The 16,291-nt window shown below is 49.1% G+C and overlaps 1 protein-coding gene across 1 annotated transcript in view; it reads right to left on the reverse strand.

Annotated features, from left to right (window-relative positions):
* Positions 1–1,557: 1,557 nt before the first annotated feature.
* The window catches only part of LOC311236922 (polyunsaturated fatty acid 5-lipoxygenase-like), a 94,194-nt gene continuing 79,460 nt past the window's right edge, over positions 1,558–16,291 (reverse strand). Inside the window, exons 13-15 of the mRNA XM_084324718.1 lie at positions 7,739–7,839; positions 6,207–6,377; positions 1,558–1,789 (exon numbers count right to left, since the gene is read on the reverse strand). Coding sequence (XP_084180844.1) covers positions 1,610–1,789; positions 6,207–6,377; positions 7,739–7,839 — 452 coding nt within the window. The 3' untranslated portion in view covers positions 1,558–1,609. The remainder of the gene's footprint in view (positions 1,790–6,206; positions 6,378–7,738; positions 7,840–16,291) is intronic.

The following is a 16,291-nucleotide window of genomic DNA, read 5'->3' on the forward strand; positions in this document are numbered from 1 at the left end:
ACCCATGTTACTGACCAGACACTCTATATCAGTGATGTCTGTTTACTGCAGAGTGGAGGGACTGAGAGACCCATGTTACTGACCAGACACTCTATATCAGTGATGTCTGTTTACTGCAGAGTGGAGGGACTGGGAGACCCATGTTACTGACCAGACACACTATATCAGTGATGGCTGTTTACTGCAGAGTGGAGGGACTGAGAGACCCATGTTACTGACCAGACACTCTGTATCAGTGATGGCTGTTTACTGCAGAGTGGGGGGACTGGGAGACCCATGTTACTGACCAGACACTCTATATCAGTGATGGCTGTTTACTGCAGAGTGGAGGGACTGGGAGACCCATGTTACTGACTAAACACTATATCAGTGATGACTGTCGGGAGTGTAGAGCTATTATTTGAACACGTAGACACTTATTTTAACAAACCACAAATACCACTTACAGCACCTTTAATGTTTGACGGGGGAAGAGGAGACAAAGTGACGTCCTCGGAGGAGACATCGCTGTTGGGGATGTTATCGGGGGATATAATGGCTTGAATTAACTTGACTAAACAAAAACAATAAATCTACGAGCCTTGAGGAGGCTGCTAACCGTCTGTGGCTCGTGACGGCTACTCGTCTGATCCAGAAATAGAATGTCCACAAGGTCCGTTGCAATAATATCCCAAATGGGTTTATTTACACAAAACAATAATCAATGGGGGCGGTCGGGTGGCGTAGCAGAGATTGCGCTCGTCACCAATGCAAGAGGCTGCGGTCTCGACTCCCGGAGTCAGCATTGCCTGCGGCTTGGGCCGGTCGTCATACTAACTCGTTTGGCTGAGTTAGCGGGAGGGAAGTCGTGGGTGGTAATCTGGTGTTGTGGACAGCGACGCCTACAGGTCAGGTCTGGGCGTCTGCTCAGCGAAAGGCAGGAAGTGGTGAAGGCAGCGTGACCTCCCACGCGTTACACTTCACCAATGAGAGTCCTCACTGCCAGGTGAAAAGAGAGCCACTGGCTGTCTCCACATGTGTCGGAGGAAGCATGTGGTAGACTTCAGGGTTCCCTTGTACCGACCAGTAGGGGGAACATGCGCACAACAACCAGGTAGGGGAGGGGGGGAATTGGCACAACGACTAAATTGGGATGGGGAGAAAAATAGAAAATCAGGCGGAGAAAAAGAGGATACAAAAAAATATATATATTAATAATCAATGCACACTTTGCATGTGATATGAAGTAAACGCCAACGGTACTACCTTGCACAACAAAACATTACTAACTACAAACAAAACGATTCACCAAACAACGACGACGACGTACGATACCGTGCCATGGCGACGGTCAAAAAACGGTTGGCTCTCTGGCCGGTAACCAAACACACCTGCTGTCATCAGTCCCGTTACCCGTTAAGTAGCCAAGTAAGTCACCTACTGGTGAGCAACGGGAACTGATGCCACAAACCCAACTTGGCAGGCATGGCTGTATACAGGGTTAGGGTTACAGGCAGAAATCAACATAAATACATAAATCCAAACAAATACATACAATATAACACATGGCACTTTAACATGTAAATAGGCTCTTACAGGGGACATGTAGGGTCAGGGGTCAGGGTTAGGGTCAGACGGCCACACTGTTGGGGATGTGATCAGGGGACATGTAGTAGTAGGGAAGCCTCTTGCTGTCGTTCCTCTTCTTGATGTCACCGCTGATCTCGGCCAGCTGTGTCCTGAACCTCGCCATGGCCTCCTTCACAGGCTTCTCCACGAAGTGCTCGTCTGGGTACATACCCAGGAACAGCTGAGGGGGGGGGGGGGGGGGTTAAAGGTTAAAGGTGCTGTATGTAGGGTTACATGACCAGGAACAGCTGAGAGAGAGAGAGGTTAAAGGTGCTGTATGTAGGGTTACATGACCAGGAACAGCTGAGAGAGAGAGAGGTTAAAGGTGCTGTATGTAGGGTTACATGACCAGGAACAGCTGAGAGAGAGAGAGGTTAAAGGTTAAAGGTGCTGTATGTAGGGTTACATGACCAGGAACAGCTGAGAGAGAGAGAGGTTAAAGGTTAAAGGTTAAAGGTGATGTATGTAGTAGTGATGTTAAGATTCACCGATGGAATAAGTGCGCATCGGCTAGAATTCTGGTTGAACTTGTGATGCATCTGTTGTAGCGTCTGTTGTTAGCATCTTTGCATCGGTCAAAACTGATTCATTCATATAATTTCCTCTCATCCACTTCTGTCAGCAGTGCACAGCACACAGCAGATACTATCTTTGCTTCGCTACTACAGAAGGCGAGAGTCGCGTCACAGTTATCAACATACAGTGGAAGTCGAGGAGGAGACATGAATTGAATTGGTCAACTGGCTAACGCTAGTAGCCGCTGGCTAACGTTAGCCACTTAGCCGTTCAGCTAACGCTAAACTATCTAACTAACTAACGTGACTCTGCAACACCAGTTCCATTAGTGAGGAAATGGGGGGGGGGGGGGGTATATTGACGACGCTTGACAACAGGTTCAAAGATAACTTTTGCATTTATTGGCAATTCGTTTCTTTATATCGCTTCCTCCAGGTTCAAACTGTGCTGTTGACAAAATGCCATCATGGTGTGGTTAGCTACGGAGCATCAGAACGCTCAAACTCAAACGCTCTCTCTCTCTCGCTCTCGATCTCGCTCTCTCGTGCTCTCTCTGTCTCTCTCTCTCTCTCTCGCACTCTCGCTCTCTCTCGCTCTCTCTCTCTCTTTCTCTACGTTCAATGATTTAAAGTGGCCAAACGTTACAATATAAATTAGGGCTGTCAGTTTATCGCGTTAATTAGATTAATTAATTACACAGCTAATTATCGCGTTATGAAAATTAACTCAAAATTAATTACAATTTTTTTTTTTTTTATATATAATATTATTTTTGTATCTCATTCATTCCATAAGAATGTAGAATACACATTTACAGATTTTTTTTTAATATGGTCCATTTGCATCTTCTTGGTATCTGATTCTAGGGACATCTATGAATCTCAGGGAATGTATTCCCAGTGTCAGAAATACTGTGGGCTAGATCCACAAAGAATGGATTGCACGGTGCAAGTTGCACCCTTACTTACAATTCATTATGAATTGAAAATGGGGGACCCTGATGTAAACAAGACGAAAGTCTTTCTCTGGTCTGCATCCCCTTAACAATTGTGTGTATTGAGCCGTACTGTATTGTACCCATTCTGCAATCTGTTAATAACATTTTCATTCAATCAATCAATCTGCGCGGTGATGAAAAATTTGAATGAAAATTTTATTTTGAGTAAATTGTAATGAACCAAATGAGAATATCAATTCATTTTTTTTTTATCTTTGACTGTGAATAACACCATGCTCAAATTGACCAGACCTGAATCTAAGCAAATTAATAGATGGAAGATGATTAAACAGAAGGTTTTGTCGATACATTACTGAATTCTGCCATCCGGACACATGCAATTTGAAATATGATTATAGAATATAGACTATCAGCCATAAAATGGTTATGCGATTAAAATGCGATTAATTCGATTAATTAATTACAAATCCTGTAATTAATTAGATACATTTTTGTAATCGCCTGAGAGCACTAATATAAATACTAATTGGATAGTTGATGATAAACATTTAATTTCATTATCTGAAATATTATAAAATCATTAAGTCTGCTATAAGCCATTATCCCTTTGTGGGTGATTATTATTGTCTCACAGTAGTGTGTATATATACATTGTGTGTGTGTGTTTTTAGCTAAAGTGGATAGAAAACACAGTACTGTGCAAAAGTCATAGGCACCCAAGAGTTTTTATATAAATTGTCTTACAGTAGATTATTTTATTTTTAATAATAATATAAGCTGCATATAAGGAATACAACCAAATCCTCTGTCATACCATAACATTTTATCATTATTTTGCATTGTGTTGAATCGCATCGTATCGCCCCGAATCGCATTATGTTGAATCAAATCGTATCGAATCGTATCGTATCTCAACAGAGGTGAATCGTATCGCATCGCATCGCCCGGTGCTTCAAATGTATCGTTAATGTATTGTATCGTTGGCAACGTATCGAGATGCGCATCGCATCGGCCTCAGTGATGGAGATGCACATCCCTAGTATGTAGGGGTACATGACCAGGAACAGCTGAGGGGGAGAGAGCTTAAAGGTTAAAGGTTAAAGGTGCTGTATGTAGGGGTACATGACCAGGAACAGCTGAGGGGGAGAGAGCTTAAAGGTTAAAGGTTAAAGGTGCTGTATGTAGGGGTACATGACCAGGAACAGCTGAGGGGGAGAGAGCTTAAAGGTTAAAGGTTAAAGGTGCTGTATGTAGGGGTACATGACCAGGGACAGCTGAGGGGGAGAGAGCTTAAAGGTTAAAGGTTAAATGTGCTGTATGTAGGGGTACATGACCAGGAACAGCTGAGGGGGAGAGAGCTTAAAGGTTAAAGGTTAAAGGTGCTGTATGTAGGGGTACATGACCAGGAACAGCTGAGGGGGAGAGAGCTTAAAGGTTAAAGGTGCTGTATGTAGGGGTACATGACCAGGAACAGCTGAGGGGGAGAGAGCTTAAAGGTTAAAGGTGCTGTATGTAGGGGTACATGACCAGGAACAGCTGAGGGGGAGAGAGCTTAAAGGTTAAAGGTTAAAGGTGCTGTATGTAGGGGTACATGACCAGGAACAGCTGAGGGGGAGAGAGCTTAAAGGTTAAAGGTGCTGTATGTAGGGGTACATGACCAGGAACAGCTGAGGGGGAGATAGGTTAAAGGTTAAAGGTGCTGTATGTAGGGGTACATGACCAGGAACAGCTGAGGGGGAGAGAGACCCCCTTTGACCCCTAACTTCCTACATGTTTTGTGTCTGTCCACCATGTTCCTTACCGGCACCAGAAAGAGAGAGCACATCACACCAGTCCTAGCCTCCCTACACTGGCTCCCAGTCCCACTTAGAATAGACTTCAAAATCCTCCTCCTCACCTTTAAGGCACTATCGGGTGCAGCACCCCTATATATCACAGAGCTCATCACCCCCTACGCAGCACCCAGGTCACTAAGATCCTCCAACCAGGCTCGGCTGGTCCCGCCCCCGCACCAGACTCAAAAAGAGAGGCGATCGCTCCTTCAAGGCCGTGGCCCCCAAGCTATGGAACCAACTTCCCCTGGAGATCCGATCTGCCCCCTCGCTGGAGACATTTAAGGCCCGTCTAAAAACCCACTTCTATTCCCTGGCCTTCAATAAACCCTGATTCTCCCACACCCTAACTCACACACTCCCATGTAATTTTATCCTGCCCCCTCCCTTTTGTATCTCTTCTTATGCTCCTCTGTCCCCTGTGTGCTACTGTACTTTGTGTTCCCCTATCCGTGTGTTGTCCTACTGTCCTATTCTCTGAATGTACTGTCTTGTCCTGCTGTGCCTTTTTGTATTTTTGTATTTGTGTATTTTATGTTAGAACATTGATTTTAAGCTTTGATTGTACATCACTTTGGTTGGCTCTTGTGCTTTTAAATGTGCTATATAAATAAATTACTTGACTTGACTTGACTTGATGTTTGTTATGGTTGTTATTATGTAAAGCGACCTTGGGTTTCATGGAAGGCTCTATACAAAGCCTCTCTCTCTCCTGGACCTGGCCCCCAGGGTTAGTGTTAGGGGCCTCTCTCTCTCCTGGACCTGGCCCCCAGGGTTAGTGTTAGGGGCCTCTCTCTCTCTCCTGGACCTGGCCCCCAGGGTTAGTGTTAGGGGCCTCTCTCTCTCCTGGACCTGGCCCCCAGGGTTAGTGTTAGGGGCCTCTCTCTCTCCTGGACCTGGCCCCCAGGGTTAGTGTTAGGGGCCTCTCTCTCTCTCCTGGACCTGGCCCCCAGGGTTAGTGTTAGGGGCCTCTCTCTCTGCTGGACCTGGCCCCCAGGGTTAGTGTTAGGGGCCTCTCTCTCTCCTGGACCTGGCCCTCAGGGTTAGGGTTAGGGCCCTCTCTCTCTCCTGGACCTGGCCCCCAGGGTTAGGGTTAGGGCCCTCTCTCTCTCCTGGACCTGGCCCCCAGGGTTAGTGTTAGGGGCCTCTCTCTCTCCTGGACCTGGCCCCCAGGGTTAGTGTTAGGGGCCTCTCTCTCTCCTGGACCTGGCCCCCAGGGTTAGTGTTAGGGGCCTCTCTCTCTCCTGGACCTGGCCCCCAGGGTTAGTGTTAGGGGCCTCTCTCTCTCTCACCTCGCTCTCCTGGAACTTGCTGAGGGCCCACACGGCCCCCAGGTGCCAGCAGGAGCGCCCGCGGTCCGGGAGGCTGGCGATGATCAGCTGCACGTCCGCCACGCCCTTCTGCGTGGGGGGGGGCCTGCGCATGGTGCACGGGGCGTTCGGGATCCAGGAGCACCAGTCATACTGAGAGAGAGAGAGAGAGACACAGACAGGCAGACAGACAGACAGACAGACAGACAGACAGACAGACAGACAGACAGACAGACAGGCAGACAGGCAGACAGACAGACAGACAGACAGACAGACAGACAGACAGACAGACAGACAGACAGACAGACAGACAGACAGACAGACAGACAGACAGACAGACAGACAGACAGACAGACAGACAGACAGACAGGCATGCAGACAGGCAGACAGACAGACAGACAGACAGACAGACAGACAGACAGACAGACAGACACACACATCATTCTATCTTCCTATCTGTCTGCAGCAGCCATAACATACGGTTGGTTCTATCATTCTATCATTCTGACAGAATAGTTTGTCTGTCTGTCGTCTGTATCCATCTATATTATGTTTGTTTGTCTGTCTGTCTGTCTGTCTGTCTGTCTGTCTGTCTGTCTGTCTGTCTGTCTGTCTGTCTGTCTGTCTGTCTGTCTGTCTGTCTGTCTGTCTGTCTGTCTGTCTGTCTGTATGTCTGTCTGTCTGTCTGTCTGTCTGTCTGTCTGTCTGTCTGTCTGTCTGTCTGTCTGTCTGTCTGTCTGTCTGTCTGTCTGTCTGTCTGCCTGTCTGTCTGGTCTGCCTATATGTCTGTCTGTCTGTTTGCCTGTTTGCATTTATCTATATATGTCTGCCTGCCTGTCTGCCTGTCTGCCTGCCTGTCTGTCTGTCTGTCTGGTCTGCCTATATGTCTGTCTGTCTGTCTGTCTGTCTGTCTGTCTGTCTGTCTGTCTGTCTGTCTGTCTGTCTGTCTGTCTGTCTGTCTGTCTGTCTGTATGTCTGTCTGTCTGTCTGCCTGTCTGTCTGCATGTCTGTCTGTCTGTCTGTCTGTCTGTCTGTCTGTCTGTCTGTCTGTCTGTCTGTCTGTCTGTCTGTCTGTCTGTCTGTCTGTCTGTCTGTCTGCCTGCCTGCCTGTCTGTCTGTCTGTCTGCCTGCCTGCCTGTCTGTCTGTCTGTCTGTCTGTCTGTCTGTCTGTATGTATGTCTGTCTGTCTGTCTGTCTGTCTGTCTGTCTGTCTGTCTGTCTGTCTGTCTGTCTGTCTGTCTGTCTGTCTGTCTGTCTGTCTGTCTGTCTGTCTGTCTGTCTGTCTGTATGTCTGTCTGTCTGTCTGTCTGTCTGTCTGTCTGTCTGTCTGTCTGTCTGCCTGTCTGTCTGTCTGTCTGTCTGTCTGTCTGTCTGTATGTCTGTCTGTCTGTCTGTCTGTCTGTCTGTCTGTCTGTCTGTCTGTCTGTCTGTCTGTCTGTCTGTCTGTCTGTCTGTCTGTCTGTCTGTCTGTCTGTCTGTCTGTCTGTCTGTCTGCCTGTCTGTCTGTTACCAACCTGTCCAAAGTTGACGGCAGCATGCTGAGCGGAGGAGGTGAAGATGATGACAGTGAGGTACTCCGTGAGCTCCTCTCGTGTCTTCAGGGCCTTGGGGAACTCTGTGAGGGTTAGGGGTTAAGGGTTACGGGTTAGGTTTAGGGTTAAGGGTTAGGGTTAGATGATGACAGTGAGGCAGGGCCTGGGGGAACTCTGCACGCAGCATGTGGGCAGAGAAAATACATGGATTGGGTTTTGCATCATGTTTTCGGTTTTGCAAGAGTCCAAGGGTCCAAGGGTCCAAGATTGCAAGACCCTTACGAAACACACAGACAGGAAGTGGTGAAACACAGGAAGCTCACGTTGCCTTTGGATTTTGTTTGAATCAGGCCATCTGTTATTCTTTACAAAACATTTTTACAAAAAGGATTGTTTTTATTGTTCTTGCTTCATCCCCTTTGCACGCACACACACACACACACACACACACTGTTCTTTTTCTCTATAATTGGTTTATGTTTAATTATAATATTGTGTTTGTTAATTAAGCACTTTGTAATACTGTTTTAAAAAGTGTTGTGTAAATAAAGGTTGTTTATTGACTGTTCATATTATATGGAGCTTGCATTAAAATAAATGTTTTTTAATCTACTTTTTCTCCTCCTTTTTCTGTGATTTTGCTCCCGTCCCAATTTCCTCTCGCGCCAATTTTCCCCTCCCCTGTCTTGATCGTTGCTCGCATGTGCTCCCCACTGGTCGGTCCTAGGGAGGGTAGAAGCCCATCACATGTCCCCTCCGATACATGTGGAGGCAGCCAGCCACTTCTTTTCACCTGCCAGCGCGGACTCTCATTGGCAAGGAGTAACGTGTGGGAGGCTCACACTACCCCCGCCATTTCTTGTCTTTGCTGTGCAGGCGCCCCAACCGACCTGTAGGAGTCGCTGTCCACAACGACCAGATTACCACCCATCGACTTCCCTCCCGCTAACTCTGCCAATTGAGTTAGTATGACGGCCGGCCCAAGCCGGATTCGCTACCGGTGTCCAGGGGGGGGGGGGGGGAGGGGGGGTGGGGGGGGGGAGGGGGGGTGGGGGGGGGAGGGGGGGGTGGGGGGGTGGGGTCTAGGGTGTGGCTACTTGGGCTCAAGCCCCGAATGTTTTCTGAAAAGCCCTGAATCTACTTTCAAATCTACTTTTTTTGGACAATTAATCATTGTTACATGAAAATATGTTTGCACCAGATTTAGCAGAAGCTAATTTCCATCTGTAGTCTATCCAGCTGCTAACTGTATTTGAGTGAGTTAAGTCTTGGTGTTATGGTAGACTCAGACTTAAGCTTTAAATCACAATCAACAAGTTGACAAAAACATAATTCTTCCACCTTAGAAACATAGCTAAAGTACAGCCATTTATAAATCAAAAAGGACACTGAAAACCAGATCCATGCCTTTATCTCAAGCCGACTCGACAACTGTAATGCACTCCTTACCGGCCTCGAGAAAAAATACGATGATAACTATTTTATTGCAATGCACTATTGCATTATTTTATTCTATTTTACTAACTATTTTATTGCACTGCACTATTTTACTTTGTATCAGTGATAATCAAACCGTAAACAAAGACGCCTATTAACACTTTCAGCGCCAGATGGCGCTGTTTACTGTTACTGTTGAAAGGCCAGCGCCTTTTAACATGGGGATACGTGGCTGTGTTTGCAGGCCTAAAGCTATATTATATATTATAGCTATGGATCTAATAATATAGTCGACTGTCATTAAGTTTCTTCCGGTCAAGATGCAAGAAACAGATAATTTTTCCATCCATACATTTCCATTTTATACCGTCGTGAATATGAATGTAGTTTCAGGGCGGTCTGGTGTCATTTCCAAAATGCTTCGTAATGGCCGGCAACGTGTATTCTAGTAAACACGTTATCGTTTCTTCCCTGGACTAGCTACTGTTCTCAAATCAAATTTAGATTATCGGTATTATGTTTCATCATGGATGCATGAAGGGGGGGGGGGCGCCCCTCTGTGCTTTGATCGCAACCAACAGAACACGCCACACACACACACACACACACACGCCCCGATCAGCATGAAGGAATTTTTGGATCAACGCAATATTGATACTGTTGTGAAGGGCCAGATTAAAGCTGAGAATCTACATTTATTGTTTATATACCTTGTATATTATTTATATATACACGTTATATCCCTTTAAGCCTGTGTTTGAATCCTAGTAATATTCGCTTTCCTTATTGGATAAAGCTATCGGCGCCAGACCGCAAGCCCCCAAAGTCAGGTTCAAAGGCGAGTCGCAACATGCCCGGAGACGGCGCATTGATTCGAGACGAGAACTGAGGTTCGGCACTAGAACGCCACTTAAGTATATATACGGCGGCAGGTGCGAACAGTAGCTGTTCATCGTTCGCTGTTCATCGTTCATCACGCAGTGTGATTCTAATGTAGTGAGAAGCAGTTCGTCTAACAGAGCGTTGAGAACCACGTGCGAAGTGAATAGTAAAAGTGTCCGATTTAATGCAGTAACGTCAAGTTCGACTTAGCTTAATGTGAAGTAAAGAGTCGTTAATTATTGTGTATCGTGCCAACAGCAGTTCGTTCGTGTGCAGCATTACCCAGCAGTTCGTTCGTTTAGCTAGTGGACCTTAGCCAGGGTGCGTGGACTAAATACATTGGTGCCAGTACCCGAGGAGGGCTAGTCGGAGAACCTACTGGACATACTGGCATATTGGAACCGACGGCGGCGATTGCAGAACCAGTATTGGTTGGATTATAGTGATTGTGGAACGTACTACCCTTGGAGAAGAGCATCGTTAATCTCCACTGTCGTTTGGATTTAACCACCTTGAGGATCTACATTCGGGCTGGCCTCATGGACCGAGGCTAGCTGGCTATCATCATTGCTATCGTGCAATTGGATTACAGTTATTGCTTTGATGCTGAGCTTTGGATTACAAGGACTGGATTCTGTACGTGAACCCCCTTCCTCTTCAATTGATCAGACTGAGTATCCGAACATTCCTCTCTCCTCCAGAGCTTACAACTCTGGGAGGAACCCATTGTCTCCAGCGGTACCAGCGTTTCCCCCCTATAATTGCCATCCTACGCCAGGCGGCGTTAGCCTAGTACCCCATCGTAGGAATTATTCTATTCCCACTGACTTCTGCTACTGACTGACTTATGCATATTCTTCGCCATACAAGCGCAACCCTAATTCTCATATCTGTACATTTACTGCATAATAATAAATACCCTCAATGATATTTCTTTGTCCCGTGCCGTGTTATTATGAGTGTCTGCCATATTTAGATGTACTGTCTGGCCAGTAATACTAAGTACATAACTAGCAGTGGTTTAATCTATCACAATCTTTAATACAGTCAGGGTTTTGTAACCCCTCAGTTACAATTGGTCCTTCGAGCCGGAGGGTATCAGTAATCTTAATATCATATTAATATTGATATGGCCAGCGGCGGACACTCTCCAGACGGCTCTCCCAAACTAGAGCGCCCTAGGCGCAAACGTCAGCCCCCTCCACACCTGGAGGACTACGCTTTCGTTTTACCTCATAGCGTATCTAAAAAGACGTTAAGCACGGATAAAACTGATAGCTTAAGCATGCCCAATCCTATCGACTTGTCGGCCCCACCAGTAGAGACCCCAGTGGGTTCAAACTAAACTGACTTAGCTCACGGGGGGGAACAAGCGGGACATGACGTGACTATACCCCAAGACAGCGCCACCGGGATAGACCCCGGAGCGCCCAAGGATAAAGAAAGCGCCACCGGGATAGACCCCGGAACGCAAGAGACCCAAGAGCGCACACCCGAGATAGACCTCGGCGCGCACCCAAGAGAAGAGTACCGCGTCTTAGAGACGGACCTCGGGGCGCGGGAGAAATCAAGAAGCAGCGCTCAAGAGATGGACCTCGGTGCGCGCCAAGAGAACAGGTCCCCACCAAGTCCTGTCAGCGCCCGATCACCTCCATCAGTGTCATCCCCCAGCGAGGCTGACCAGAGACTAGCGCAAGCATTAATCGCCACGCTGACAGCTTCAACCGAAAGAGACCGTATCCAGGGTGAGCGCGACCGCCTCCAAGCGCAACAACAGAGTGCGCGCGAACAGTCTGCAGTGGAGCGCGACCGTCTCCAAGCGCAACAACAGAGTGCGCGCGAACAGTCTGCAGTGGAAAAAGAACGTCTCCAAGCGCAACAACAGAGTGAGCACGAACATTCTGCACTAGAAAGAGAACGTCTCCAAGCACAACAACAGAACGAGCGCGAGACCATCAGACTGGAAGAGAGGCGCCTCCAGGCTGAAGAAAACATTCAGCGAGACCGCGCCAATGCGCAACGCGAGGCACAGCGCGACGTCGCCAATGCCCAGCGCGAGACGGAAAGAGACCGGTGGCAGGCGCAGATGATGGAGCAATTGCTCCAAAGGGCGACTCCCCACTCCTCCACCCGGAGCTCCCGGAGATCATCACGACACGGGTCGAGGGCACCTTCCCCTCCCCGACAAATCTACACGGGACCCAGCCAGCAGGAAGAACCTGCCTACGTCGCCGAGCCCCCTCCCCGACTGGTCTATACGGGACCCAGCCAACAGGAGGAACCTGTCTACGTCGCCGAGCCCCCTCCCCGACCGGTCTATGCGGGACCCAGCCAACGGGAAGATCCCGCCTACGTCGCCGAGAAACTAACTAGGAGACTCCAGGACCTAGCGGAGGACGATGGAGGACATCCAGCCCACCAGCACGAACCTATTTTGGACCAGGAGGCCCAGTACAGCCCGACCTCAGCCCCGAGCCACTGCGTTACAAACCCCCGATCCAACCCATGGGTGAGTTTAATACACAGTCAGCACCAAGGAGCAGCACCTGGGGGCCCGGCCTCTGGTACCCACCCAGCACTAACCCACGACCCCACGTACGGGGAGACTCGCCAAGGAGGCCTCTCCCCCTACGAGCATCGGTGTCCCAGCCATCCATGGCATTTTACCTTGGAACACCCACGTTCCCAGACTTTACGCGTGAGGACAGAGCACAGTACACGGAACTACGCATGTGTTTAGAGACTATAATGTCCGATGTACACGACGAGTCTTATAAATATGCCATCCTCCTCAAGCATCTTAAAGTGCCCAGAGCGCATAACATAGCGCTGGCATATTCGAACTCAAGAACCCCCTACTCAGATGCTCTGGTGGCCCTCGACGCGCGCTATGGACGCATATGGGATTACGTGATCCAAGAAATACGAGATATCGACCGCCTCCCCCCAGCCAAAGACAATAGAGCACTAGATGACCTCTCTATCAAGGTACAATCCCTTGTGGGGATTCTGGGGTCACAAAAGGAGAAGGGGAGATATGAACTATATGCAAATTCTAACGTGGAGCGGATACTGGAGAAGCTCCCTCCAGCCCGTCAAGAGCGTTTTCGGCGGCAGAGAGACCACAGTGACCCCCACGGCCCAGAACCATCCCTCCTAGACCTGGCTGATTTCCTCGCCAGGGAGGTCAGCAGTCTACGATTAGACACGTTCGTGTGGGATGGCTCCGACCCTAAAGATGGACCGAGAAGGTTCAACGACAACCGCCGGTCCGTGACCGTGATGCACCAAGCCGAGGCGGTGTCACGGCAGACGAGCCACAACCCCCACGCCAAGGAGAAGTGGAAGGCGGTCTGTCAGTACTGTGACAGTGAACACCAGCTGTCACAGTGCGACGCCTTCAAAGACCTAACCACAGCCGAAATAGGTCAGTGGCTTAAGGACAAACGCCGCTGCTTCCGCTGCGCGCGCGGCCACATGGCAGCCGAGTGCCGCCTGAAGAAAAGATGTGGCAAGTGTGACGGCGCCCACCTAGAAGTCCTGCATGAGAGCAACAAGCGCCCACCAGGAAACCAAAGTCGGCCCATCACGGTGATGTACCAGGCCGAGGCGGTGTCACCACAGACCAGTCCTGAACCCTCCCCCTGGTGTCCTGACTGTCACTGCAGACACTGGGAGTTACACTGCTACTCGTACCAGGCCGAGTCGGTGTCACCACAGACAGGTTACAACCCCCCGGACAAAGAGGAATGGAAGATCGCCTGTTATTACTGCCAAAGAGGACACTGGCTGGCACATTGCGACGCGTTCCAGGGACTGACCATCGCCGAAATGGATCAGTGGATAAAGGCTGACCCCCTAGAAGCCCCTTACCGCCGATCACAGTGCGAGGCCCAAAAGCGAAGACTAGCCCGACAAGGCAACCGACCAACAGGAGTGCTCCACATAGACCCCAAGTATAGTGGGAGCCCCCGAGTGCTCATCAAAGTGGTCAGAGTGCTCCTGAGCTACGAGGATAAGGTCCTGGACACTTACGCCGTCCTCGACGATGGGTCTGAAAAGACTCTCCTCCTCGCTTCCGCCGCAGCCCAGTTGGGCCTGCGGGGTACCAAAGAAACAATGACAATCCGTACTATTCAGCGAGACCTAAAAACCATAAAGGGCAAAAACGTCTCATTCACAATAGCAGCGGTCGGGCAGCCCGAGAAGCGGTACAGCATCACTAAGGCATTTACAAGCCATGACATAGGTCTGTCGAGCTACGACTACCCCATCCCACAGCTGATGGAGAAGTATGCGCACCTACGCAGACTGCCTATACCGCTCATCGACGGCGCCACACCGACCCTGCTCATAGGCTCCGACCACGCGGACCTCATTGTCCCTATCGAGGCGGCCCACATCGGACCCAAAGGATGCCCAGTCGCGGTTCAGACCCGACTGGGGTGGACACTCCAGGGCCCCCTCTACGGACTTGCCAGCCAACCCACGTCTACACGCTGCCTGTACACAAAGGTGAGTGACACAGGCCACTCTCTCGTGCAGCCCGTTGAGAGGCTATTGACATTAGACGAGAAGCCTGTGAGAGAACCGTGGGCTCAAGAAGAGGGAGTTCCGAACTCCACCCCCCTCAGCTGCGCTCCAAGCGACGTAGCTGACCTCGAACCCAGCACCCCAAACTACCCTCCTCAGACGGTGTACCGAAAGAACAAGAGGAACGGACGGAGGAGGTGGAGACACAACCAAGCACAGATCGAGCAGTCTTGGGCCCGCTTCCTCCTAAGCTACCTACCATCCCGTCCAGCCCGTCAGAAGTGGGTAAAGGACAGGGACAACCTGAAGGTGGACACAGTCGTTATGATCATAGACCAGTCACTACCCCGAGCTATGTGGCCGGCCGGCCGCGTAAGCAAAGTGATTACTGGTGCCGATGGGAAGGTCAGAGCGGCAGAAGTCATAGTCCAAGGGCGGACTTACACCCGACCCGTGGCGAAGCTGATAGAGTTGCCGAAGCTCCCTGACTCCCCTGATGACGACCATGACCCACTGACTTTGTAGATTGCCCTACTCCTCACAACAAATATTGAGCAGTTGACTGGACTATTAATCTGTCTCCCTTAACTAATTAGGTGCGGACTAATTAGGAGGCGGCTGTTGTGAAGGGCCAGATTAAAGCTGAGAATCTACATTTATTGTTTATATACCTTGTATATTATTTATATATACACGTTATATCCCTTTAAGCCTGCGTTTGAATCCTAGTAATATTCGCTTTCCTTATTGGATAAAGCTATCGGCGCCAGACCGCAAGCCCCCAAAGTCAGGTTCAAAGGCGAGTCGCAACATGCCCGGAGACGGCGCATTGATTCGAGACGAGAACTGAGGTTCGGCACTAGAACTCCACTTAAGTATATATACGGCGGCAGGTGCGAACAGTAGCTGTTCATCGTTCGCTGTTCATCGTTCATCACGCAGTGTGATTCTAATGTAGTGAGAAGCAGTTCGTCTAACAGAGCGTTGAGAACCACGTGTGAAGTGAATAGTAAAAGTGTCAGATTTAATGCAGTAACGTCAAGTTTGACTTAGCTTAATGTGAAGTAAAGAGTCGTTAATTATTGTGTATCGTGCCAACAGCAGTTCGTTCGTGTGCAGCATTACCCAGCAGTTCGTTCGTTTAGCTAGTGGACCTTAGCCAGGGTGCGTGGACTAAATACATTGGTGCCAGTACCCGAGGAGGCCTAGTCGGAGAACCTACTGGACATGTGCATATTGGAACCGACGGCGGCTATTGCAGATCCAGTATTGGTTGGATTATAGTGATTGTGGAACGTACTACCCTTGGAGAAGAGCATCGTTAATCTCCACTGTCGTTTGGATTTAACCACCTTGAGGATCTACATTCGGGCTGGCCTCATGGACCGAGGCTAGCTGGCTATCATCATTGCTATCGTGCAATTGGATTACAGTTATTGCTTTGATGCTGAGCTTTGGATTACAAGGACTGGATTCTGTACGTGAACCCCCTTCTTCTTCAATTGATCAGACTGAGTATCCGAACATTCCTCTCTCCTCCAGAGCTTACAACTCTGGGAGGAACCCATTGTCTCCAGCGGTACCAGCGTTTCCCCCCTATAATTGCTATCCTACGCCAGGCGGCGTTAGCCTAGTACCCCATCGTAGGAATTATTCTATTCCCACTGACTTCTGCTACTGACT

Source organism: Notolepis coatsorum (genome assembly GCF_963971535.1).
Source record: "Notolepis coatsorum genome assembly, chromosome: 11".
NCBI lineage: Eukaryota > Metazoa > Chordata > Actinopteri > Aulopiformes > Paralepididae > Notolepis > Notolepis coatsorum.